Raw genomic sequence first — 27,547 nt, forward strand, 5'->3', positions numbered from 1 at the left:
TGTGAAATGTGAAAGATCTTGTAAAACTCTGGTAAATTTAATTCACAAATTTCCAGAGAAGTTGTAAGGATCCTTTCTTGACAAACATGCTTAAAGTAAGTTTCCATGCCAGGCAAAACAGAACTGTTGACATTGACTATTAAGAGATTGCATGAAATGTAGCTGGCTGATTGAAGTAGTAAGGTGAAATTGCCTCTGTATATAGATAAAACACCCATAATAAAAATAGCATTTGATAACAGCTGTCAAGGTAAAGAACTCTGATAGTTGTAATGTAAGGTATGGTTTGCAGAATCTAAGTCCAATAGGTTTCCTTCTGATGAACACTTATATGTGCAGCAAGACTGAATCAAGACAACAACTACAACTGGATTATAAAGTATGTGAAACATAGTGATGGTCATCTAATTGTTTGCTTGCTGGTCTTTGAGATCCAATTTCTAATTAATTCCATAATGAATCCATGTGTGAGTTAACGTATTTGACAAAATATTCCACTACAGTATTTCTAGAGCAGAATCTTACTCATAGAAAAATGTGTGCACAGCAACAATCCAAAAAATATGCTATGCTAAGATTGTAAAGAACACCGAGAAGGGGGGAAAAATAGAATTTTGTGCTGGCTAATGGCAAAGGCCATTGAAAATCTACAGAATATGAGGGCAGGCTGAAAAGTAATGCCTACAAATTTACATGAAAACTCTTAAAGATTTTTAAATAAAACAAGCTTCATTAGCATACTACAGCTTTCCTGCTTAATGTCAAATATTTAATTCTCAACATAGTCAGCCTGGAGACACACATTTCTCCCAAAGAGAGACCAGTTTGTTGATACCATCACTGTAGAATGTTTCACTTTGTTGATGGAACCGTAATGTCTCCTGTACCTAAACTGCTTCATCACTATCAAAATGAAGTCTTCCAATGTGTTCTTCAAGTTCTGGAAACAGACGAAAATTGGAAGGGGCTAAGTAAGGATTCAATGGAGAATGATCAATTACAGTGAATCCAAGGCATCACATTGTTGCAAATGTTGCTGTGCTTGAGTGTGTTCTGGCATTGTCATGACAGAGAGGATGCTCTGTGTGTGTGGACAGACTCTTCGAATTCAAAACTTGATTACAACAAGCTGTTTCTCATGCACTGACATAGTTAAGTTACACCCCGCCCATGTTACATGCTACAATTTGGAGCCCTCCATCAGCAGGGGGCTGCAAACATGTGGACATGTACAATAAAGATGTAGAATGTTAATAATGTTTGTTTTATTTAAAAACCTTTAATAGTTTTCACATAAAAAAATTGGAGGAATTACTTTTCAGCATGCCCTCGTAGTATCAGCAGAAGAAATGATTGCTGTAAGGTAGGGTGTCCATCTGTTCCATTTTTCCTGGGACAGTCCAGTTTTTTCCCCCCATGATGTCCCACAGTCCCAAAAGTTTTATTGAGGGCAATCAAATGTCCCACTTTTTTGTGATTCTGCATGGCTAAAGTGTTTTATAATAACAATTTACTACACAAGTATATACACTAGGAAGTGACACTTGTACAACTTGCTCTACATTCTTTATTTACTGTTAATGTTTTGCACTGTTGATCATACCATTTCATGTTAAGTTGCATTTTTGATTGGTTTAGATAGTAAGAACTCCCATTTCCATTGTGGTAAGCACTCTTAAGACATTATTTTGGATATGAGACTTTTAAATCTATGCTATCACTGTTTGATTATGCCAAAACGAAAGTGTAATTTTAACAATAATCTAAAAAGTGAACTTGTTTTTACCATCAGTAATGGAGAAATTATGGAATGTCTGAGTGTTTTCCTTAGTGAACTCACTGTGATCAGATGGGCAAAAAGGAATGAAAGTTGAAACAATAAAGGCATGGCTCTTTCTCAAAATGATGGCTCTTTGATGGCATATCATGTGCTCACTTTTATGAAAAAATGTCAAAACAATATACACTTCTTGGTAAAATACTTAAAACGTGAAAAGGGTACAGAACAATGACTGTAAAGTTTTTTGGGTACAGAACAATGACTGTAAAGTTTTTTGGAATCATCTGAGTGCATGATGCAAAGGTGTTCATTAATTTCTGCAAAGGCAATTTGCATCCCATTTTCTCCTTAATTGTCCAAGGTTTTTTCTAAATTTTTTAAATGTTCGATTTTATAATAAAAATGAAATGGACACCCTTATCTAAGGCCAAAATCATGCTCTACAGGAGAAATCCAAAGCTTGAAATTCAACTCTTTGAGAGAAGCGTATAGTGCATTCAACTGTAGAAAATAAGAAAATAATAAAGATTCCATATGATAAAATGTGGTGAAACATAGTAAACAGACAATTTCTTTATGTGGTTCCTTAATTTTTTGTCCAAAACCAGGAACATCACTTAGAGTTCACTTTGATTTAATGTATAGGGTTTATCAAAGTTAGTAAAAGAAACACATGCAAAAAAGTTATGAAATAAACAAACTAATAAATTAAACTGCATAATTTGAAGCACTGTTATTTAATTAACATTATAGGTTCTTTGGCTGATCATCACTGTATATTGCAAAATTTATGCCAAAACAGTGAGTATAGCTTTTGCTTGGAATTTATAATTAACTCTGAATAAATTTTTTTCCTGTGCTTTTATTTTCGGTTAAATCCATGCATTTATAAACATATTCTGCACTGATATGTTAAGCACAATGATATGACTTAGATCACAGCCAAATGCCCATATTACTAAAGTCACCAAGGATGAAACATCAGATGTGGAAGCCTGGATTTTACGACAGGAAGGAAGAAATATGTTAGCAAACAGTCTGATATAATGTACTATCCTGGCATATCAGTATAATGCAAACAATAATAGTTGCTAAAAGTCTACAAAATGAATGATAAACAGACACTACAACTTTAATCACAAGTCAAGAATGGAAATTTAAGCACAGCAACTACGAACATTCATAAACTGACAACAGAAGGAAAACTGGGGGGGGGGGTCAAAATGAAGGAATATGTTTGGGGTGAGAAAGGATTCAAGGCAGTATGGAAGAATGAGTAGGTCATGAAGAACTGAATTCAACGAAAGCCATCCAAACGGACACGACAGAAAGACTGATATAATGTAATATGATAGTGTTATTCCTACTCTTTTTACATAAATTTATAATTTGGAGACAACAGTTTCACAGAATGCTATGGTTTTATAACAGGAGAGTAAACAGGAGTGGTTGTAAGAAAAGCAAAACTAAATTCAACAGAATAACAAATTTTATTTTATTCATTTTTATCTGCAATGTGTACACACTCTACCCATGCGCAGTAGAGCTACTGAAAATTTAATATAAAGTAATTTACTTTAGGAATTTATGACTAACTCACACTGAATATTATTTCTAAATTCAGTCAACTTCAGTAAATGAGCAGTCATTTGTGTCAGCCAATTAATATCGAAAATATGGCTTAATCTGTATGCTAAAAGGTATCATCAAACCTTAGGTGAGGGTCGTGCTTATCTTCAGTTACATGGGTGTGAAAAAACTTTGGACTTGAACTGACAGAGCTTGATGGTGTGGAATGGAGGAAAGTTGGTGATCCAGATTGTAAAGACTCTTCAAGAGATCCCCGTCGCTGAGTTCCTTGTGAAATACTCATCCCTGCTCTGAGTAAAGGTGTTGGGGCAGGCTGGAAATAGTAACCAGTAGGACCTACTGCAGAAATTAGCTGAGGTGGGCCATGTGCCAAGTGAAGAAGATTTCCAGAAGCAGAAGACACTCTCCTGAATCCTGGAAGCCCTATTCCCAATCCTGTCTGGATTTGGAAAGCCTGGCCTGAAGATGACTGTGTATTATCCACAGGAACCCAATAATGTCCAGAGTCCACATAACACTGTTGCAGTTCACCATGTTCATGTGTAAACCCTGAAGCACCTTCAGTTTGAGTACTATCACTAACATGATCACCAATTGTAAAATAAACACCACCAGCCTCTGATAAATTAACAGGGTGGAAATTACGACCAGTAACAAGAAGTGGATTTGTATGTGAGACTGGGCTACCTTGGGGTGTAATACGTGATGAGCTTTGGGCTGTGTCTGCTCTTACACCAACAGGTTTATAAAGGGGGCCATGATGAGCATGTAAATCATGCCTTCGATGACTTGGAAATTCTAAAATAGGAGGGCTCATCGTAACTGGAGAAGAAAGTTGATGTTCATGATAATCAGAGTCAACCGGAGATTGTGGAGCTGTGCTGTAGTAGAAATCATCCAAATTTCTAGCAGCTCGCCTTGGGGGATACACTGAAAAAAAAATGAAGAAGACAATCAATTACCAGAAAATATTCATAATATAGGACAATAGCTGTAACATATTAAAATTCACACACACACACACACACACACACACACACACACACACACACTCAAATTATATAAATGAATACATAGACAGAATAATATTTACAGTTGACTGAGCAGTATATTAATAATCATCACGCCCAGCATTAGTGTAAATAGCAGCAATGACACTGCAAGTCCTCTTTTATATTAGTGAACTCATGATGTCCCTCTCTCCTTGCTACACTGCAATAGTCCACTTGAATCTGACAGCAGATTCAAGTGGCGCATTTTCAGTTACACAGGCAGCCACGGAAATGGTGAGTTGAGCCTCCGGGCGTAAAGAGACGGTGAGTTTGGAGATGACGTCACAGGACCCACTGGCGAGTTCAAATGTGGCATACACAGCTCCTTTCTAATCTCTAGTTCACACCCCTTGTATACCTTACAAGGCCTAGTCCCAACACTACTAAATGCAAGCACTATTAACGCACTCTGGTCGCCATTCCAACTGTCACAGAGAATAGCAACTCTAATCATTTCATACCCACTGGTGGTGTGCACTTGTACAAATCTTCTGGATGATTTGCCATTTTTGTCAGTCAGTGTATAATGACTGTAGTTTTCCCATTTCTTTCAGAAATTTGCCGTATCAACGTAGAAAGACCATGCTGGCTAATGTTTCAAGGCAAAATCATTGAATTACCCACGCCATGGTCTCTGCAACTACTGAAAAGGCTGCTGCCCCTTTAAAGAAACCATAAGTTAGTCAGGACTCTGCACAGATACCCCCTCACTGTGATTGCTCTCAGTATCGTTGAGACATGGAAGCCACACCACCTCGGTAAGGTCCTTTGTTCACAGGGGCAGGGGTTCCAACATATGAAATATGCCTGAAGAATATCAAGGAAAATTAATTGTGATTAATTAAAATAATGAATCTGAAATAGTGGCTGACTAATCCCTATACAGTTGCTCGGTGAGCCAGTCACCATGAGTAAACACTTGAGAACTTTAGTACAGAGATGAAACATAACATAAAATCTTAAAGCCTATACCACACTCGGCCAAAACAGACAGCATCTCAATTAACAGCAAATGTGGCATGCTGTAATTAGTACACAAGTATCACATACTGGTGGGTGCTCTACCCACAGAAAGAATTTATGCATCAGGAAATTTCCATTTTAAAGCAGTGGGCTGAAAAAGATACACTGTGAGATTGGCACAAAGTAGGCAATTCCATGCTCGTTAAGGGAACAGTGACAGACAAGATGCTTGGCCAGCATTAAAAACTGAAACTTCTGTTATGTTAACACCATCTCAACAGATGTTGTAGCAAACTGTAGCATTGCATTTCAGTTATCGGCTGTGAATGCTAAACAGCCAGAATCAATCCATTATTAAGTTATAGCATAGACGTAGTGCACAGCAGTGTCAGATAATCACGTTCTCCGCATGAACACAATCAGTGAATCCAGCATGATACTTTCATCATCAACCATCCATGCATTCTAGTTATTAATTATTTCTTTAATACCACACTGTGCAGATGTACACTATTAATTATTTATAATAAATTATTGGATGTAATATTCATGTTGTCTGGTACCATTCTGATGTACCTTCACTCACAATGCAAAATTGTGATAGGCGTAGAATTTTACCGTTGTCAAAAATTCCCAAATCAACCTAACAAATCATGGGTTGCAGAATAACACAAGCTGGGCCGTCATTGTGAATTTGTCACTAGTACCCACCACGAATCCTACACTGTTAAAAGTAATACTGTTGTTATTCGTCTAGCTCCAGATGAGGAAGTCTTTGAAAATGCACTTCAATGTGAGAATCTGACCCTTACGGATGTGCTCAATGTAGCACTGTCCTTCAAAGTATCATGGGCTGCAGGCAATCAGATTGCTGTGTGGGGGGGAGGTATCAGAAGTTGCTCAGTCAACCCGTTAGGCACACTGCAGGTGTTCAGGATGACAGGGAAGCCATTCCACAGTACAACTTTCAACTCACCATTGCATGGGGCAGCGTCGTTAAAGACCACAGCGGCAACAGGCCACATCACATCAGCGGCCACGTGGCCTCCCTTCTGTCTTGCTCGTATTGCTTTGTCCAACATGAGTGTGTTGCATGCCCTACACATTGGGCAGTTTGCAACAAGTGTTGAAGAAAGGCCGCGCTGCATCGGTGCATGGTTCCTCATAAAACGTGGTGGACACAGTAGTACCAATGGGCATTAACTGTATCTATACAATGACTGTTCCCCCAAACAAATTATTTATTGACTTGTGTATGTTTAATAAACCCCAAAAAATGCAAATGGACACAGGAGCTGCAGTGACTTTAGTAAACGCGCAAACATACATGGACTTGGGCCCCCTCCCCTCACATAGGTTTCATGGAAGTTTGTTAGCTACAATAAACAGCAGATTTTGAGCCTAGGTCAGTTCCCCGATCCTGTCTCTCACAAACCTGTTGTTTGCCCTTGCAGCTTCCTTGTTGTGGATCATTCCTGTAACACAGACCTGTTCAGGTTAGATGTGTTTAATACTTTTGGTTTCTCCATTGCCAAAGAGGTAAATTTAGTGTCAGATCAAGTTCTGTATCAGCAACTGAAGCCCCTCTGCTCATAGTTTTCATCGCCATTTTCTTCAGGACTAGGTTGTGGTAGTGAGTTTCAGGCCCAAATTACCATGAAAGAGTCAGTCTGCTTTCTTTTTTTTTTGGGTGCAACAGGTGCCTGTCAAACTGCATGTCTCTGTCAAGGTTGTATTAGACCATTTGACATTGATCACCATCATTCAGCCTATTTCTTCCCCTCTTCGTTAAGAAGGAGATGGGTAAGCTTTGTCTCTGCAGCGAATTTAGTGTCAAGATTAATGCATGGTCGGTGATAGATACATACTCTTTGCCCGCCATGATGACTATCTAACGAAACTGTCAGGCAGCCACTACTTTTTCATAACTGATTTGCCAGAAGCATACCTCTAGCTCCCCTTGTATGAGGCCACTGGACACCTTCTTGGTGTCAATACACCTTTTGGCCTATACCAATATCAACCCTTGTCTTTTGGCAGCACTAGTGCACCTGCAATTTTTCAGCATTTTTTAGAACAGCTGACAGCAGCTATACCCAGTGATATCGTCATTTCAGGTTCTTCCACCGAAGACCACCTTAGCAATCTCCAATCGTCGTTTCTGGTTTTGCAGTCTGCGGGCCTCAAGTGTAATCTTGCCAAATCTAAATTTTTTCAGCTGTCAACTGAGTTCCTAGGTTTTGAGGTTTCTCACACAGGGGTAGAGCTGTTGCAAGACTGAGTTCTGTTAAGGCACTGCAGGCATTTCTACGTAAAGTTGCATACTACCATAAGTTTTTACTGGATGCATCCACTGTTGCTCAGCCACCGTAAGAGCCTTAGTGTAAAAATATCCCCAGCTTGTGACCAAGTGTTCACTTTGCTTCAATCTGCCCCATGTCTGGGTACTTTTCAGCCAGTTTAGCATCTCATGTTGGCTACAGATGCCTCTCAGCATGGTCCTGGTGCAGTGCTGGCAAACAAATATGCTACTGGGTCTGAACGACCAACTGCTTACGCTTCTAAGACTTTAACTCCCACTCAGCAGTGATATTTTCATATTGAAAAAAGGGACTTTGTTGATTGTGTTTGCCCTCAAGAAATTTCACATCTTCTTGTATGGTTCTAAGTTCCATTGAATCATGGATCACAAGCCACTGGTTGCTCTTTTTAACCCTTCAGCTTCTGTGCCAGACAAGGCAGCACGTTGTTTGCAGTGGTGGGATCTCTTCCTCACCCGTTATCATTATCAGATCCATTACTGGTTGACAGCGAAAGACACAAACATCAATACCTTTTCTTGCCTTCCGATCAGCTGGACCTGGTGTTTGATCAGGATGAGTTAATTTGTTTCCATGTATATACTGAGAACTAAAATGCAATCAATAGTTTTCCCATCACTAGTGCCACAACAGCATTGGCCGTCACCTTGGATCCTGTACTTAATCGGGTCCTCTTTCGTGCAGCACGGTTGACAAGAAAAACGCCCGGGCTGTGCCGCAGATCCCTTGCATAACTCTTTCTCCCTCCAACACTGCCTTTCTGGATTTGATGGGGTTTTATTTTAGCTACGAAGGATACTGCTCCCCAGGTTGTGACTCTCACTTCCTTGTACCGTAATTACTGCTGCTTCTGCATGTCGGTCATTGGGAGACCTCTCACACCAAAGGTTCGGCCTGCTGACGTGTGTATTGGCAGAGCACAGATCATTACATCACTGTTTTACAGTGCTTGCACTCACTGTGTTCAGCAACAGGTGGCCCCGTCGGTGTCTTTTTTCCCCCTGACCAACATCACAGTGCCCGTGGGAGCATCTACATGTTGATTTTGCTGGGCCCTTCCTAAATCGGTATTGGCTCATTTTACTGGATGCCTATTCCATGTTTCCCTATGTGGCACGTTGCCCGGCCACATCCATGGTGGTCACTATTTTGGCCCTGTCTAAGCTTTCTGTAAATTAGGGACTTCCGTGTACCAGGGGTTGTTGACAACGGACCCCAGTTTGTTTCTTGAGAATTTGCATCTTTTTGTCAGGTTACTGGTGTTTACCATCTCGCAGCTCACCTGTTTCATCCTCAGTCTAATGGTGGGGCAATATGCATGGTTCGGACATTTAAAACTCAGATGCGGAAGTATGTATCTGACAAGTCCCCTGAAGCTGCTTTAACCCTTTTTTAGTTCATAAAGTTTCATTCCAGTGGGGGACAAAAGCCCGTGGATGCCAACCATGGACACTCCTTCACCTGCTGCATCCGCCACCACATCCGCTTGTGTTGCTACCTCCGCAACGGTTTCATCCGGGTGCAGCTGTTTGGGCTTGTGGTTTCGGCTGTCGGCCGAACTGTGTTCCAGCCATCATTGAGCATCGCTGGAGCTGGTGTCTGCGTGTCGTTGGCAGCCCTGACGGGTGTACGTCCCATCACTTTGACTGGCTGGGGTTGTGGATGGCAGAGCCTGTTCCAGATGATCCACCGCCTCCCTCATCCCCATCATTGCCAACGCTTGTTTCTGTGTGTCTGACGGTCTGGTTCACACAGCAGATGGGGTCACTGTCTGGGGTTCTTGACTTAGCCCACACTCTGACTGCTGTCACCGCGGCAGCCCCCACTGCAGTCTTCATTGCTGGATCTTGTGAGGTTGTTGTCTTAGACGTCCTCAACGATGCCAACCTCAAAGAGGGCGTTGCTATGGAGATGCTGTCCCCAGTCCCACCTTATTGCCTCTCATGATCTCATGAGTGGGGGATGGCGTGCAGAGCAACCCACTCACGACTTCCGCCCCTACTTGCCAATGCCTGCCTGCCACAGAGTACATCAACTCCCGTTGTTGGGCTATGAAGGATTTCAGTGCTGTCATTGGTGTTTTCTGTGGCTTGTAATCTCTGCCAGTGCTTTTTATGTATGTGGTTTTCCCATCCACTAGATGGGATGAGTAATGCACCTTCATTAATGACGCACTTGATTTCTGAGAGCGTGTGTCCATACAGTTCACAGGCCCACTTATATAGGCCACCTGGGTTGGCCCTTGGTACGAGTGCTTGGACTATTCTTTACGCTGTATTATTGTTGTCCAGTCAATGTGTTCACTTATACTCACAACCTGCATCTTACATGTTGGTCTATAAAGTACTATGTTCCATGAATCGTGTTTGTTCTTGCTATAACATGTTTGAAACTGAAAGAAATGAACTTTTATATTATTTAAATACTTTTATTTTAATACTATAGGGCAAATGTAGAGGTCCATATTGTTAAACATTCCATTTTATTACGTGTTAGATTTAAGAAAAACTGTAATTGGAAGGGAGACAGACTGTTGCCCACTGGCATGGACCTATAAGCGGTCGCATACGTCTAGAAACCATCTGAAAGTGTATGGTGTGAAAAGGCGAATTCAAGTTGGATGAGTGAAGAAACAGTACGTTTGGGGAGTTGTAAGAACAGTTTTCAAGTGATGGTTTAACGTGTTCAGCATGCGGTCTCATTAAATACTTTAACAATTGTTGTGACTTTGAAAATGTTCATGTGATGTGGAACTCCAGTACTTGAGATGTGTTGTTGAGCTGAGCTTTACGAAGTTAGTATTGGAGAATATGATACATTTTCATATAAATGCACTATAGCAAGATGCACTGTGAGATTTATTTTATATTAATTATTTAAATAATTTATGTATGACCACCATATTTAATTATCTGAAAGAGCTACTGAATGAATAAACCAATCGCTTCAGTTAAAATTTTCTTACTCAACTACATCATTTAATTGTGATATCACCAGATATCATTTATTTTATTTAATGCAACCAGTTGCACTTTACATTATTTATTATTCATAATGACTAGCCAATTTCTGATAAATTAGGCTGTAAGATCACTGGCAACTGATGTATATTATGCAATCAAGCTAATACAGGGCATTACAGATGACATTTAGGGCTCATCCTCTATGTCAATAGCGAGCCAAATATCTAATCTGAGACAGAAATTGCCTAATACCAGTCTTCACCATATTCTTTAGTCACTATAATCTTTTTGACATTCAAAATTACTTTGGGCATCTGAAGCAACCTAGGGTTGGAACTACACATTTATTAAGAAAATTAACTAGAAGCACACATTTGGCTGCTCCATCGTACTGTGCGTGAATCTGAAAAGGCTTTGGTGCTTATGTACAATTAGCAAAATTTCATTTCATGAACAGGTGAGCAAATTTACAGTATATGGATGAATTTTGTAAAGGTAACATACTTTACAGTGTTATTACATTTAAATAAATATGTGACAAGTTGCAGCTCAGGAGCCACAGTGCAGAGTCTAAGTATTTGGCTGGAATTAGTAGCAGCCATTGTAAACCTATACACTGTTTCTTAACCATGAATGGTCTTAAGATAAGATCTGTCTGCTCACCAAGACCTGTGGCTGGTTATCATAGGTTAAAAGCATAGAAAAATGTGTGAAACCAACATAAAGCATCTTACATGGAAAGCAACTACTATCTAGTAGTTGCTTTTCAATCCTTCAGCCTCCTAACCATCATGAATTTTTAGTCTTATGGCTGCTAATACTGTTCCAAGATTGGACAAGCCTTGTTTTGTATGGGGCACACTAATATGGACAGTATAGCACTTATAACAACAGGAAACAAATACACACTTAAGAGGGGGCCTTGAGGGATACTATTCTCTTGTTCCAATAGGTATGACAAGACAGAGCCGATACATACTACGAAAAAGGACTTGAGGGAACAACAATGTAAAACTCTGGAAGTATCCACTAAATGCCCAGCTGTGAAGTTATTTCAGACTATTATATCTCCAGATAGTATTATTATTCCTCCCGAAATAGACTAAAACAATAAAAACTATCAAATGTTGCCTGCATAAGAATGCCTGCTGTGTAGTCATTTCCAGTTGGGTAAGATTATTGGGTGAAGATCTTATTGAAAACAGCTAAGGAGCTGACCTAGACAAAGCACTGGTTCATCCATTACATTTCATGCATGCATATGCAGAAAATCCATTTCTTCAACTAATATTTCAGCTGTATACTTTTTGGCCATCTTCAATTGAACAAACAAAGGCTATAGTGCTTGTGTGTATCCTTTGAAATGTGAGGGCTGTGCTACTGTGCAAGCAACCACAGATGAACAATGGCCAGAAATGATGTTCAGTGGCAAAGAACTTTGTATGAATTGACTGTGTGGTCAATACATGTGAGGATATTGATGCATCAATAGGATCTACACTGCAGCAACATCAGTTGATCAGAGAAAATACTGGATTCCATGCTATGGCTACAATGAAACTATGATATATACGAGGGCGGTTCAGAAAGTAACCTCCGATTGGTCACAGTGCGGGTTGTGGGGGGAGTAGCGACGCCATCTGTGCGTTCACGCACTCAACAGGTCAGTCGGCATCAAGCCGTGGTCGAGTGAACGTCGTACCTGCGCTAGTTTAGTTTTTGTGGCAGTTTGAAATGTGTGCTGCAATAGAAAACCCCGCCAAATGTGAAGTGCGTGCTGTCATAAGGTTTTTTACAGCCAAAGGATATTCTGCAGCAGCTATTCATCGTGAGCTTTGTGCCGTGTACGGACCAAGAGTTATGAGTGAAGGAGTTGTCCGTGAATGGACGATAAAACGTTCATGATGAAGAGAGGAGTGGTAGACCATCATTGGTGACTGACGAACTCGTTCAGACAGTTGATGCAAAAGTTCGTGAAAATCGACGTTTCTCAATGTCGGAGTTGTCTACTGGTTTTCCACAGATTTCTAAGACTCTCTTGTACGAGATAGTGACAGCAAGATTGGGTTACCGTAAGTTCTGTGCACGATGGGTGCCAAAAATTCTTACCGACCACCACAAAACTCAAAGAATGGCCTCTGCATTAGACTTTCTGTCACGTTATGAGGACGAAGGAGAACCATTGTTAAACAGAATTGTGACCGGTGACGAAACCTGGATTAAGTACGTGAACCCTGAGACAAAAGAACAATCAAAGATGTGGGCACATTCAAATTCGCCTACCAAACCAAGAAAAGCCTCGCAAGAATTTTCTGCCAGAAAACTGATGGCAACGGTGTTTTGGGATGCCAAAGGGGTGTTGTTGGTTGAATTCATGGAACGTGGTACGACCATTAATCAAGACGTGTACTGTGAAACAATAAAAAAGTTACGACGGGCTATACAGAACAAACGCCGTGGTATGCTGACTTCCGGTATCGTTTTTTTGCACGATAACGCCCGTCCTCACTCTGCTCGCAGAACAACGGCCCTTCTTGAGTCCTTCAAGTGGGACGTTATCAACCATCCACCTTACAGCCCAGACCTGGCGCCAAGTGATTATCACCTCTTCATGCATTTGAAGAAATGGCTCGGGTCACAGCGGTTTGATGACGACGAAGAGCTCAAAGATGCGGTCACAGGCGGGCTCCAGGCACAAGCGGGTGATTTTTATGCAGAAGGAATTTCAAAGCTTGTGAAGAGATACGATAAGTGCCTCAATCGCTATGGAGACTATGTAGAAAAATAGTGCAAAGATGTAGTTGTAAGATGTATATATTAAAATATTTTTATTTAACTTGGTGTATTTTTTTAAATGAACCAGAGGTTACTTTCTGAACGGCCCTCGTATATTAATTACCTCATTTGCCAAATGAATTTACACTGCTTCCTTTCTACCGAGTCCTAGATTGATGAAACTGCATCAAGAATTTTGACATTCACACAACACAGAGTGGCCACTGCCACTGAAGTTCTCTGCCACAGCTGATTCATTGCTCTGCAAGAGCCTGGTGTACTTACAATGTTCTGTGCATCTCTCTCATGAACTATACTTGTTAGGTGACCTATGTATGAAATGCCTCAGTCAAAGATTATCTTGTAAATCCTAGCCTTGTGGGGCGTAAACTCATCTGTGACAAGAACAAAATGTGCTGGTGTCTTCACAGAACAGTTGAAGATGGCATTAACTTAAAGCTTGGTGAGTATCTCCCCAATTTATCGCAATATACTTCCCACATACAGCAGGAAAGCTGTGGATTTAAATCTCTCTACTTCAACTTCTTATTCCATAAGTTCACCTTAAGTTTTATCTATAGCACATAGTGTATTTGTTGTGGGGATTACCCATTTGCTCCAAAAACAACTTTTAAATGAAAAAGCTATTCCTGCAGACCGCCATCATCAACAATGTTATATGCCCTATGAACCAAAGTTCAAGAAACAGTCACCACTTGGGAAGAATGGTGGCAGCTATTTGCATGTAGATACAGGTCTGTATGAGTCGGCTCGCAACAAGCTGCATGTCCCAGGTGGCATCATTTTTGTGATGAACCAAAACTTCCTGTATGCAAGGCAGCTCTCCTTTCCAATTTCTTACAGTCCAAGAGACTTGTTGGACATCAAAGGTACATACAGCTCTTAAAGAGTAATAAATTGGCTGTGGCGGAGCACTGTATCGATACTGGCCACTCTATGGTAACTGATAATGTTGAACTTCTATTGTTCATTTCATGATTCTTGCACAGATCTAAAGAAAGCAGAGGAAATGCATGTGGTGAAGGATTTAATTAACAGACAGTGGTCTCAGTGTGAACAAATCAGGGAATCTGGCACTTTCTTTAATCAACTTGCAAATACACCACCATGGTGCAGTTCATACTGATGCATTGATATCCCATGGACTAAGCATCTATCCACAATTCAGTTCATATAATTTGTCACCAATCATCATCTCTGGCTCTAGCATATCTGGGATCACGTGCGCAGTGGCTTGGCTATAAAAGGATGGATATGAGTGCTGTAGTCTCACTCTCAAGATGGCTGGAAAGGTATAAGGCCAAAATATCAGTTGAAGAAATTGAGGTCCTGTGGTTGCATGTTGAGAATCTAATGGATCATTCAACATGCTGTGAAAACACAAAGACGCAAAGTAAAGGTTATGGTTCCCTGTGGGCTCCGTGGACCTTCCCAGTTTTTAGTGTGACTTCATGATAGTTTGTAGGATATGTGATGTTTTCCCCTGGCACTAAAAGTGGGATTAAAATTGTATCCTCTATGATTTGGGGAATTGTCTTGCGAGCCAAATCTCTCACATTAGCTGCTCCTATAGAAATGCTGGCTCATTCTATAGTCTGAGTTGTCTTTAGAGGTTACTACTAAATACACATGCATTCGTATTGTAGTTATAAATGATATAGAAACTGTCAAGAGATGCTCCTTAAAGACATCCACACTTTTTAACTGATTACATCAATTGCCTATTGTGACAAGAAATTACTCAAGATCAGCAGTGGATTACAAATTTTTGATAAAATTTTCATTATCTAATGGCTGCAGTACATGAGTGAAATGAATTACTAATTACCTGTTGCATGTTCTTGTGCACCATGGTGTCACTGAAATCTTTAGGGGGAAAAACGAGGAGTTTCCAAAAAACAAATACAGAATTCCTGCCTGTGACACTGTGTAAATTCAACTGCTTATCAGTTGCGGGCTGAAGTGAATTTGACAGGAAGGCACCTGGCCGATTTGAGGGTAAAACCAGACAGTGAACAGTTCTCAAGATAAGGAACAAGAGTGGCTCTGTAAGAGGTGGCAAGCTTCTGCAAGCGAATTCACACATGGGCTCACGAAGACTAACTGTCAACCATATCAAGGTTATGCCATTCCGTCTCCCAAAGCCAAAAAATCTTGCGTCGTAATACTGAACAAAGGTCAGTTACAGGGATGCCGATCTCCAGAAATGATTTCCGTGTAGCCTGTTTGGCCAGCCTGTCAACAAGTTCATTACCTGGGATTTTGATGTCTTCTGGGGTCCAGAAAAACATCACTGAATGTCTGGACCATTCCAGAACATAAATGGACTCCTGTATGGTCGCTACCAAAGGATGGCAAGGATAGCACTGGTCAATAGCTTGTAGGCTGCTCAAGGAGTCACTACAGAGAATAAACAACTTGCCCGAGCATGAACGGATGTGTTCAAGAGCATGAGATATGGCCACCAGCTCTGCAATGAAACACTGCAGCCATCTGGCAAGGAGTGCTGTTCAGTATGTCCTCCGTGAACATAGGTAAAGCCAACGTGACCATCAGGCATCAAGCTGTCTGTGTAAACTACTTCAGCGTTCTGGGACACACCAAGAATCGAGAGGAAGTGACAGTGGAGAGCCACAGGATTAACTGAGCCCTTAGGGCCATGTAAAAGATCCAGACAAAGCTGCAGCCTAGGTTTACACCATGGAGGTGTATGTGGAAGGACCTCAAGTAGATGTGTAAAGGGAAGGACTCCAGTTCAGACAGAAGGGATTGGACATGAACCACCGCGTTTGGGAAAAGGAGACAGTAATCTGGATGCTCAGGAGAGCTATGAATGTGCGCAATGTAACTGGTGAGCAGTTGTGCAGGCCTGATTTGCAAAGGAGGTATTAAAGCCTCCACCAGTATGCTGGTCAACGGACTCGTCCTAAAAGCTCCTGTCACTAGTCTAACACTACAGCGGTGCACTGGGTCTAGTAACCGCAATGCTGAGGGTGGCACAGAACCATAAACCAGACTCCCATAGTCAAGGCGGGATTGAAAAGGGGCTCTGTAGAGCTGCAGCAGTGTAGACCGATCTGCACCCCAGTTGATATTGCTCAGGCAGCGGAGGGCCTTGAGGTGATGCCAGCACTTCCGCTCAAGCTGATGATGGAGAGGAAGCCAAGTCAATCGGGGTTGAAAACCAATCCTAAGAATCGATATGTCTCTACTACAGTGAGTGGATCATCATTAAGGTGAAGTTCTGGTTTCGGGTGAATGGTACGATGCTGACAGAAGTACACAACACAAGAGTTTGCGGCTGAAAACTGGAAGCTGTGGGCTAGAGCCCATGACTGCGCCTTGTGGATGGTTCCCTGTAGGCGCCGCTCAGCAACACCAGTACTGCAGGAACAGTAGGAAATGCAAAAGTCGTCTGCATACAGAGAAGGTGAGACAGACAGCCCTACAGCTGCTGCTAGACCATTAACAGCTACCAAAAATAGAGCGACACTCAATACAGAGCCCTGTGGGACTCCATTCTACTAGATACGGAGGGAACTATGGGAGGCACCACCTTGGACATGGAGAGTAAGGAGTAACAGGAAGTTTTGAATAAAAATCGGAAATGGGCCCTGGACACCCCACTCATATAATGTAGCAAGGATATGATGTTGCCAGGTCGTGTCATAAGCTTTTCTTAAATCGAAAAACATGGCAATCAGGTGTTGGTATCTGGAAAAAGCTGTTCACATGGCAGACTCGAGGGACACTAGATTCTCAGTGGTAGAGCGGCCCTGGCACCAACTGCCCTGGCATAGAGCCAGTAGGCCTCACGGCTCCAGGAGCCAACATAACCTCCAACTCACTACACGTTCTACCAGCTTACAAAGAACATTGGTGAGGCTGATGGGCCGATAGCTACCCACATCAAGCGGGTTTTTACCAGGTTTAAGCACTGGAATGATGGTGCTTCCCCACCATTGTGATGGGAATACGCGATCACACCAGATGCCACTGAAGATGGCAATGATATTTCGTTAGTAGTGCGACGATAGATGCTTGAGCATCTGAGTGTGGATCCGATCTGGCCCAGAAGCTGTGTCGGGGCAATGTGCAATGGCGCTGATGAGCTCCCACTCAGTAAATGGAGTGGTTCACTGTGGTGTACAGTGAATGAGAGGAGTTTCTTTTATATCCACCATTTGAGGGTGCGAAAGGCTGTGGTGTAATTCTTCGACTCAGAGGCTCGAGCACAGTGCTCGGCAACTGCGTCCACATCGGAAGATAACATGCCACTGATGCTAATGTCAGGGACACCTGTTGGGGTCTGGTACCCAAAAACACATTTGATCTTCATCCAGACCTGTGAAGGCGACGCACTGTACCCAATGGTTGTGACATAACCCTCACAACACTCCTGTTTCTGTCTTTTTATAAGGTGGCAACCACAAGCACGGAGCTGTTTAAAAGCTGTTAAGTGTGCTTATGTCGCTGTAGAGTCTGCCTACGCTCTTTAATGGCCTCAGCGATTTTCAGCAACCCTTAATGCACTGCCTTTCGCCGGGGGCACCCCAAGGCACAAGGGATCGCGTTTTCCGCCACAGAAACGATCGTTGTGGTGAGCCGTTCAACTACTACATCAATGTTACCATGTGGGAGGGATTCAACAGTGATGACAGAGGTACAAGCTTCCCAGTCTGCCTTGTTTAAAGCCTATCTGGGTAGGCATCTGGGTGAATGATGCCCGGGGAGTGACAGGAAGATGGGAAAGTGATCACAACCACCCAAGTTATCGTGGGCTCTCCAGTGGACAGATGGGAGACGTCCTGGGCTGCAAAGTGGTAAATCAATGGCCGAGTAAGTATAATGAGACAAACTGAAATGTGTGGGGGCCCCAGTATTTAAGAGACAGAAGTCGAGTTCAGACAGTAAATTTTCGACATCTCTACCGTGACCAGTAAGCATGGTGCCACCCCACAAGGGGTTATGAGCACTAAAATCTCCCAAAAGCAGGAAAGGTTTAGGGAGTTGATGAATCAGTGCAGCCAATATGTTCAGGTGTACTGCACCATCTGGAGGAAGATATACTTTGTAGATGGTTATTTCCTGTGTCATCCTTTTTCTGACAGCCACAGCTTCAAGAGGGATTTGAAGGGGCTCAGGTTCACTACAGACTGAGTTGAGGACATAAACACAAACTCCACCTGACACTCGATTACCTTATAGCCACAGAGGGCAGGGGTCTGCATTGCCGGGAACCACGTTTCCTGAAGGGCAATGCAGAAAGCAGGTGTAAAGCTTAACAGTTGTTGTGGCTCATTCAGGTGGTGGAAAAAACCGCCACAATTCCACAGGAGGATGACATCATCGTCAGGCTGGGAGGCATGAAGTGATAAAATAGGCAGTTTACACCTCATGGTCACCTACTGCCACAGACTGATTACTGGAGCATTATGTATCCATTGTGTCTGAGGCTCCAGAGAGATATAGGTCCTCAGCAGATGCTAGAATCTCCACCTCATCCTCAGATGCAGAGCTAGTAGGTATGGTGTGGGTGCCACCACAATTTCCTTGTTCTTGGGGGGGGGGGGGGGTCTTCTTTTTAGATTTCTCTCACTGCTCCTTGGGTTTCTCTGGCTGAGAGGGCTTCCCTGATTCAGTCTCCAGGACTTAGGAGGATCTTGAAGCCCTATGACCAGGTGCCTTTGGGAGCTTCAGCCACTGGCGGGTGTCCTCCTTCCCACTGGTAGGATCCTGGAAAGGGTGGGACTCAAGGGACCCCTTCCTAGCGAGAGGAGCCAAAACAGACTGGCACTTCTCCGGCTGAGAAGTGGGGACTGATGTTCCCGATGGTTGGGGGGCATTACTCCCGAAGTAGGTGGTGCGGGAGCAACAGGGACAGGAGTGCCCCCAACAACAAAAGAGTGGGTGTAGTCTTGCAACTCTGAGGGCTAACCGTCAATAGCTGAACGGATGGGAATTGGAACCGTTGTTGTAGTGGCAGCGTAAGATGATGTCATGCACACAGGATGGAGCCGTTCAAATTTCCTCTTAGCCTCGGTGTAGATCAGTCGGTCCGGAGTATTGTATTCCATGATTTTCCATTCTTTCTGTAGAATCCTGCAGTATGGCGAGCAAGGGGAATGTTGCTCGCCACAGTTGACACGGATGGGAGGCGGGGCACACGAAGTATTGGGATGTGATGGACTTCAACAGTCGTGACATAAAATGCTGGAAGTACTGCGGGAAGACATATACCCGAACTTCCTGAGTTTAATGCACCACATTGGGTGAGGGATATATGGCTTTACATCACAGTGGTATACCATCTCCTTGATGTTCTCGGGTAATGTATCACCCTCAAAGGCCGAGATGAAGGCACTGGCGGCCACACACCTCGTTGCTCTAAGTTGGCGTGCAGCTTTTCATCTGACTACAAAACAAGGTCCCTGTGGAATATAATACTCTGGACCACATTTAAGCTTTTATGGGGCATGATGGAAACAGAAACATCTCGCAGCTAGTTACAGGTGAGTAATGCCCATGACTGGGCAGAGGATGCTGTTTTTATCAAAACTGACCCATATCGCATTTTGGACAATCCCTTTTACCTCCCCAATCTCATCCTCTAAATGCTCCACAAAAAACTGAGGCTTCATCAACCTGAAGGATTTCCCATCAGCTCTCGAACATATGAGGTACAGGGGCAAATAAGATTCGCTGCCATCCTTAACCTGGCATTCCTCCCATGGTGTGGCCAGGGAGGGGAATGATTTGGGGTCACACTTCTTCACATTAAAGTTATACTTTGACCACTTAGAGACTGATGGTGTTGGACCACCAGCAAGAGATGAAGTATGTTTCATGGCTTGTCATCCACCTGATGATACCCACTCCGACCAGGGGCCCTCCCCACGGGCGATACCCAGCCTCAGCAAAGGCCACCTGGCAGGATGGCCATTGCTTGGAGTCCCGATGCCCCAGGGAGATGGGCTACCATGCTGGATATGAGGTGCAAAGAAGTCCATGATCATTGTTGGTGCAGAAAACGACACTGCTCAGTGGGAGGAGGAAAACGCGTCCACGAAGGTGTCTTCACCGAACAGCTGGAGAATGAGCGGAACTGCAAAGCTATGACGATAAAGAATGCTGAAGGTCTCAGTGCACAATGGACACAATGCATCATGTAAGGTGCCCTTCCCCAACTGGCTCGTTCTTCGGAAGAATTTTGGAGAATGGAGGTCATACCTTACAGGGGACGATCACAGGAGGCCAAAACATTCGAGACTCTTTTTAATCATCTCTTACGACAGGCAGGAGTAACTCAGGCCTATTCTAACCCCTGGACCCACAGGGGGAGGGGAGGGGAGGGGGGGGGTGTTCTGTGATTTTTACTGAAAATTCATAAATGAATGAAGCATAACTTTGCTACTCTCTGCATGCTGCTTAAGAACAATACAGCATGGTTGTGGAATGATTAATGTAAGTATGATTTAAGGACAACAAAGAATTGTCTGTGCAGAAACTGGTTGTTACATTACTCTGAGATGTCACCACTATTCTGCCTTGCCACTGATAGTTCATGTTACATGGCTGCAACTTAACTATTCCTAGAGGAAGTTGTGGAAGATATAAAGGAGCATTAGAACATGACTCTTGCAAGCCACATTATATCCAAGCATGAGTGCAAGCATGGTATTTTGAAGAAAAAACAGGTTGTGATTATGTTTGGATATCAAAAGTTCCACATGTATATTCAGAGATGAAAGATAATGGTACTCTCTGATCACAAAGCTCTTGGATACTTGCATGAATATAAGGCCGGCCGGAGTGGCCGAGCAGTTCTAGGCGCTTCAGTTTGGAACCATGTGACCGCTACAGTCGCAGGTTCGAATCCTGACTCGGGCATGGATGTGTGTGATGTTCTTAGGTTGGTTAGGTTTAAGTAGGTCTAAGTTCTAGGGGACTGATGACCTCAGATGTTAAGTCCCATAGTGCTCAGAGCCATTTGAACCATGAATATAAACTGCTAAATGGATGGCTCATGTAGTGGGCTATGTACCTACAGCAATTCAGTTATTATATTTAATGTATAGAAGCGAGTGACAACAGTGTTTCAGACACATTATCTTGACTCCAGTTCGAAAAAAAGAGAGTTTCAAATGGCTCTGAGCACTATGGGACTTAACATCTGAGGTCATCAGTCCCTTAGAACCTAGAACTACTTAAACCTAACTAACCTAAGGACATTACACACATCCATGCCCGAGGCAGGATTCGAACCTGTGACTGTAGCGGTCTCGCGGTTCCAGACTGTAGCGCCTATAATCTCTCGGCCACTCTGGCCGGCAGGAATAATACATACAGGGAGAAACAGAAGAGCAGGAACATCAGCTACTCTCCATGAAAGAGAGAAGGAAATTCATGGGATGTGCAAAGATGTGTGTAGAGCACAGAATGCTAATTCAGAACTAAATGAATAAAACTTAAATTTGGTAGCAAAGGTTTAAAGAAGATAGCCTGCTACTACAAAACAAACAAACACATATTATTTTGTAGAATGGACAATACTGCTCTGTATTTAAGACTGTGCTTCCCAGAGGACTACGCCAAGGCACTGATTGAGTACACTCATTTGTTCTATGGTCATTAAGGAGCACAAAAATGCACAGAAATTTTGGCAGATGTGCACATCAATAAGTCTGCTCGGTGAGTTTTATACACATTTTCAGGACATATGTTAAGTGCAAAGCACTCCAACTGGGTGGAATACACACATTTGGATGCATACTGCATAGCGTGAAAAGCAATGCCATGGTCCCCACCACCACCACCACCACCACCACCACCACCACCACAAAGTAATGGCTCATAGCAAGCCCACTTGCTGATGAAGGTTATTTCAAGCAATATGTATTGAGAAATAATAAAGCTCTTTGAGCTACATCACGGATTGCTTGCAGTCTTAGAGTGTCCACATCTTAATGCATATAGATTTAACTATTCTGTATCTAGGAAGCCATTGGGACTAAAGAATGTATCCGAATTACAGTGATATGTCCACAAGTGAACTATTCATATGTGGTATATGACACTTTTATGTCAGACAAAAGTTTAGTTTAGAGCATTATTATTACTATTATTATTCTTTCTTTCTTTTCTCAGACGTTATGTCTGCTCAAAAATGGAAAGTGACGCGGACCTTGATCAAGCATGACTTCCTTTTAACTGTACGGTATATGTTATATTGCATTTAGGAACTTTCAGGTAATTGAACATGTATCAATAATTACAGATTTCTGTAGTTGTATATATAAGTTTGGATGTAGCTGTATTGCATTGATGTACTGGTGGATATTGTGTGGTATGACTCCTGTAGTTGATAGTATAATTGGTATAATGTCAACTTTATCCTGATGCCCAATGTCCTTGACTTCCTCAGCCAGTTGGATGTATTTTTCAATTTTTTCTCCTGTTTTCTTTTGTATATTTGTTGTATTGGGTATGGATATTTCGATTAGTTGTGTTAATTTCTTCTTTTTATTGGTGAATATGATGTCAGGTGTGTTATGTGGTGTTGTTTTATCTGTTATAATGGTTCTGTTACAGTATAATTTGTATTCATCATTCTCCAGTACATTTTGTGGTGCATACTTGTATGTGGGAATGTGTTGTTTTATAAGTTTATGTTGTAAGGCAAGCTGTTGATGTATTATTTTTGCTACATTGTCATGTCTTCTGGGGTATTCTGTATTTGCTAGTATTGTACACCCGCTCGTGATGTGATCTACTGTTTCTATTTGTTGTATGCAAAGTCTGCATTTATCTGTTGTGGTATTGGGATCTTTAATAATATGCTTACTGTAATATCTGGTGTATATTATTTGATCCTGTATTGCAATCATGAATCCTTCCGTCTCACTGTATATATTGCCTTTTCTTAGCCATGTATTGGATGCGTCTTGATCGATGTGTGGCTGTGTTAGATGATATGGGTGCTTGCCATGTAGTGTTTTCTTTTTCCAATTAACTTTCTTCGTATCTGTTGATGTTATGTGATCTAAAGGGTTGTAGAAGTGGTTATGAAATTGCAGTGGTGTAGCCGATGTATTTATATGAGTGATTGCTTTGTGTATTTTGCTAGTTTCTGCTCGTTCTAGAAAGAATTTTCTTAAATTGTCTACCTGTCCATAATGTAGGTTTTTTATGTCAATAAATCCCCTTCCGCCTTCCTTTCTGCTTAATGTGAATCTTTCAGTTGCTGAATGTATGTGATGTATTCTATATTTGTGGCATTGTGATCGTGTAAGTGTATTGAGTGCTTCTAGGTCTGTGTTACTCCATTTCACTACTCCAAACGAGTAGGTCAATATTTGTATAGCATAAGTATTTATAGCTTTTGTCTTGTTTCTTGCTGTCAATTCTGTTTTCGGTATTTTTGATAGTCTTTGTCTATATTTTTCTTTTAGTTCTTCTTTAATATTTGTATTATCTATTCCTATTTTTTGTCTGTATCCTAGATATTTATAGGCATCTGTTTTTTCCAACGCTTCTATGCAGTCGCTGTGGTTATCCAATACGTAATCTTCCTCTTTAGTGTGTTTTCCCTTGACTATGCTATTTTTCTTACATTTGTCTGTTCCAAAAGCCATATTTATATCATTGCTGAATACTTCTGTTATCTTTAGTAATTGGTTGAGTTGTTGAATTGTTGCTGCCAGTAGTTTTAGAACATCCATATACAGCAAATGTGTGATTTTGTGTTGGTATGTTCCAGTAATATTATATCCATAATTTGTATTATTTAGCATGTTGGATAGTGGGTTCACAGCAAGGCAGAACCAGAAAGGACTTAATGAGTCTCCTTGGTATATTCCACGCTTAATCTGTATTGGCTGTGATGTGATATTATTTGAATTTGTTTGGATATTAAGTGTGGTTTTCCAATTTTTCATTACTATGTTTAGGAACTGTGTCAATTTAGGATCTACTTTGTATATTTCCAATATTTGTAGTAACCATGAGTGGGGTACACTATCAAAAGCTTTTTGGTAATCAATGTATGCGTAGTGTAGCGACCTTTGTTTAGTTTTAGCTTGATATATCACCTCTGCATCTATTATCAGTTGCTCTTTACATCCTCATGCTCCTTTGCAACAGCCTTTTTGTTCTTCATTTATAATTTTGTTCTGTGTTGTATGTGTCATTAATTTCTGTGTAATGACTGAAGTTAATATTTTGTATATTGTTGGTAGGCATGTTATAGGGCGATATTTAGCTGGGTTTGCTGTGTCTGCTTGATCTTTAGGTTTCAGATAAGTGATTCCATGTGTATCAGGGAATGTGTATGGGTCTGCAATGTAACTGTTAAATAATTTAGTTAGATGTGAATGTGTTGAGGTGAACTACTTCAGCCAGAAATTTGCTATTTTATCTTTTCCAGGGGCTTTCCAATTGTGAGTAGAATTAATTGCTTGGGTGACTTCATGTTGCAAAATTATCACTTCAGGCATTTGTGGTATCATCTTGTATGTATCTGTTTCTGCTTGTATCCACCGTGCATGCCTGTTATGTTGTACCGGGTTTGACCATATGTTGCTCCAGAAGTGTTCCATGTCTGTTATGTTTGGTGGATTGTCTATTTTAATGTGTGTGTTATCTATTGTCTGGTAAAATCTCTTTTGGTTTGTGTTGAATGTTTGGTTTTGTTTCCTTCTATTTTCACATTTTTTGTATCTTCTACGTCGTTTGGCCAATGGTTGTAATTTCTGCTTCTTTTCATCTAATTGCTCTATCGCTTCTTGTTGTGAGATTTTACCTAACCTTTTTCGTTTTTTTTCTAACATTTCATTTTCTATAAATTGTGTTAGCTGTCCGATGTCTTTTCTCAGTTTTTCTATTCTGATCTGTAGCCTGTGTTGCCATGCTGGTTTTGTGGGTTTCTTCTGTGTGTTGGTTGGTTCTGATCTCTGCCTAGTGTGTATATTTAGTGTAGTGAGTGCTCCTATACAAACCAGTATTTGTAACTCTTTCATAGTTGTGTTTTCATTTATTTTGTTGTGTATGATTGTGTTGATAGTTTTTATTGTTGTTTTGACTTGTGGGTTATTTGGCAGTCTATGCAAGAATGGTCTAATGTCTGTATTTGTGTTTTTGTATTCTATATATGTCAGCTGAAATTTTTCTTCTATATGTAACATGTGTGTTACTTCAAGTTCTATTTGTGCTTGTTCTGGTGGCTGTCTTAAGATTTCGTTTTCCTCTGATTGTTTAATTGATGCGTGTTGTTCTTTGTTTGTTTGCTCTGGGATGTTTGAGTCCATTACTATATTTTCTTCTTCTTCTGATTGCACATTATTTTGTTCCAGTATTATTATTATTATTATTCTCTTTCCTGTCTCAGACGTTATGTCTGGTTAAAAATGGAAAGTGACGCGGACCTCGATCAAGCGTGACTTCCTTTTAAGTGTACGGTTTTCTTCCAGATATTTATATTTATTTAATCGTGTGTGGTTTTATTTCACTGTGATTGCTAGGTTGTATTATTTGTTTATGTAATATATGTAAAATCACGTAGATTTGACGCATGTGCGTTGAAATGAGAGGAGAGGAATTGTCTTGTGTAACAGAGGGTCAGCTGGGTGACATGTTTGTGTCAAGCAGCGTGCTGTATTTCTGTTTTTTTTGTTGATTCACTATGAGTGATTTGTCATTTTGGTGTTGGAGAATTACTTTTGAGGATATATTATCATGTAGAAGTTGACGAGTTGGTATTGCTTGAGAAAGGTTGGATTAATTATTTGTTCTGTGTGGGTTACAATACAGCCAGTGTTATTTATTTGTTTAATTTCTGTAGAACTGCATTTAATTAGCACCTGTAACTAGACTAATTAAATAGTAAGCTGTTGTGGGATGCAAACTGTCATCTCAATTTGTGCCTACAGTATTGCTGTACATCAATGATTCTGTGTGCTCAAAAAGGTTCAAAAATTCTCTCTGATATAGATTGAAGTACACGAGGTAGATTAGTTTAAATTTCCTTTGGCAACATAATCTAACACTTAAAAGGAAAAGATGCTACGATATTTTTTTTTTCAAATCAATAGCCCCAAGGTTTACTTCACTTGTCTACAAATTTACATTTGCATATTGTTATAGATTTGCACTTTGGAAGATGTCACCACTGGAATTTTGTGGATGGATTGCACAAAGGTAATAGGGAATCATGGTATGATGGTATTTTAACAGATCGTGACAATCCACCTTGAGGAATGGCTGGAGAGAAGCACAAATTTGGTGAAAAAGTGTGCAAACTGGTAATGCAGAGAGACAAGGGCTTGTGTTAAAGGAATTCTAAGATGGATGTCAGCAGTTATTGCTGAGATGATGACAAACAGTGAATTGTGAGCGAGTACAAGTGCAAAATGTACATGCTGAACAATCCTTAATTTTCGATTGAGTAATCTGTTTTAAGGTTTAACTAATAAACATACGTAAACTCTTATTTTTAATTGTTTAATAGGTGAGAGTAAAAGGAGAAATGCGAAGAGCGTCTCCACAATCTCAATGTTGAATTCAGGGCCTGTAAGCATTCCAATGTGCTAACTGTTGTGCTATTTAGTTATGGTTGATTACGCGTTTAGTTAAGGAATTGGATACTTATTTGTTTGTTCCTTTAAAAGTCAGACTGCTTCATTTTGCCACGATGTATATACTTTTCTGACAGTGACCTGATATAACATGTTGAATTTCAATGTTGAGAGTGCTGATGCTACTTAACGTGACAATTACCAGTTAAGTGCCGATGTGATGCCAGGGCCTGGTGAGATTACACCCATTTGGCATTGTACAAATTGCTGGCTGACGGAAGAGCACACAGTGAGCCATGTTAATGGCCAGGTAGCAAGCTGAAAGTGGTGCACATTTGTTGCCACATAAAAGGAACAGGAGTGGCTCTGTAAGAGGTTGCGAACTCCCACAGGCAAATTCATATGTGGCTACGGAAGTCCAGCCCATAACAGTGGAGTGGGATACAGGAAACAAGATATTGACTGTAAAATTGATCTACATGTTCTCCACAACCAACATTAAAATTAAGTA

At 41.2% G+C, this 27,547-nt stretch overlaps 1 protein-coding gene across 1 annotated transcript in view; it reads right to left on the minus strand.

Annotated features, from left to right (window-relative positions):
• Positions 1–3,247: 3,247 nt before the first annotated feature.
• Positions 3,248–27,547, minus strand: part of LOC124723201 — a 63,450-nt gene continuing 39,150 nt past the window's right edge. Inside the window, exon 4 of the mRNA XM_047248394.1 lies at positions 3,248–4,300. Coding sequence (XP_047104350.1) covers positions 3,474–4,300 — 827 coding nt within the window. The 3' untranslated portion in view covers positions 3,248–3,473. The remainder of the gene's footprint in view (positions 4,301–27,547) is intronic.

This window comes from Schistocerca piceifrons, chromosome X, assembly GCF_021461385.2.
Source record: "Schistocerca piceifrons isolate TAMUIC-IGC-003096 chromosome X, iqSchPice1.1, whole genome shotgun sequence".
Taxonomy (NCBI): domain Eukaryota; kingdom Metazoa; phylum Arthropoda; class Insecta; order Orthoptera; family Acrididae; genus Schistocerca; species Schistocerca piceifrons.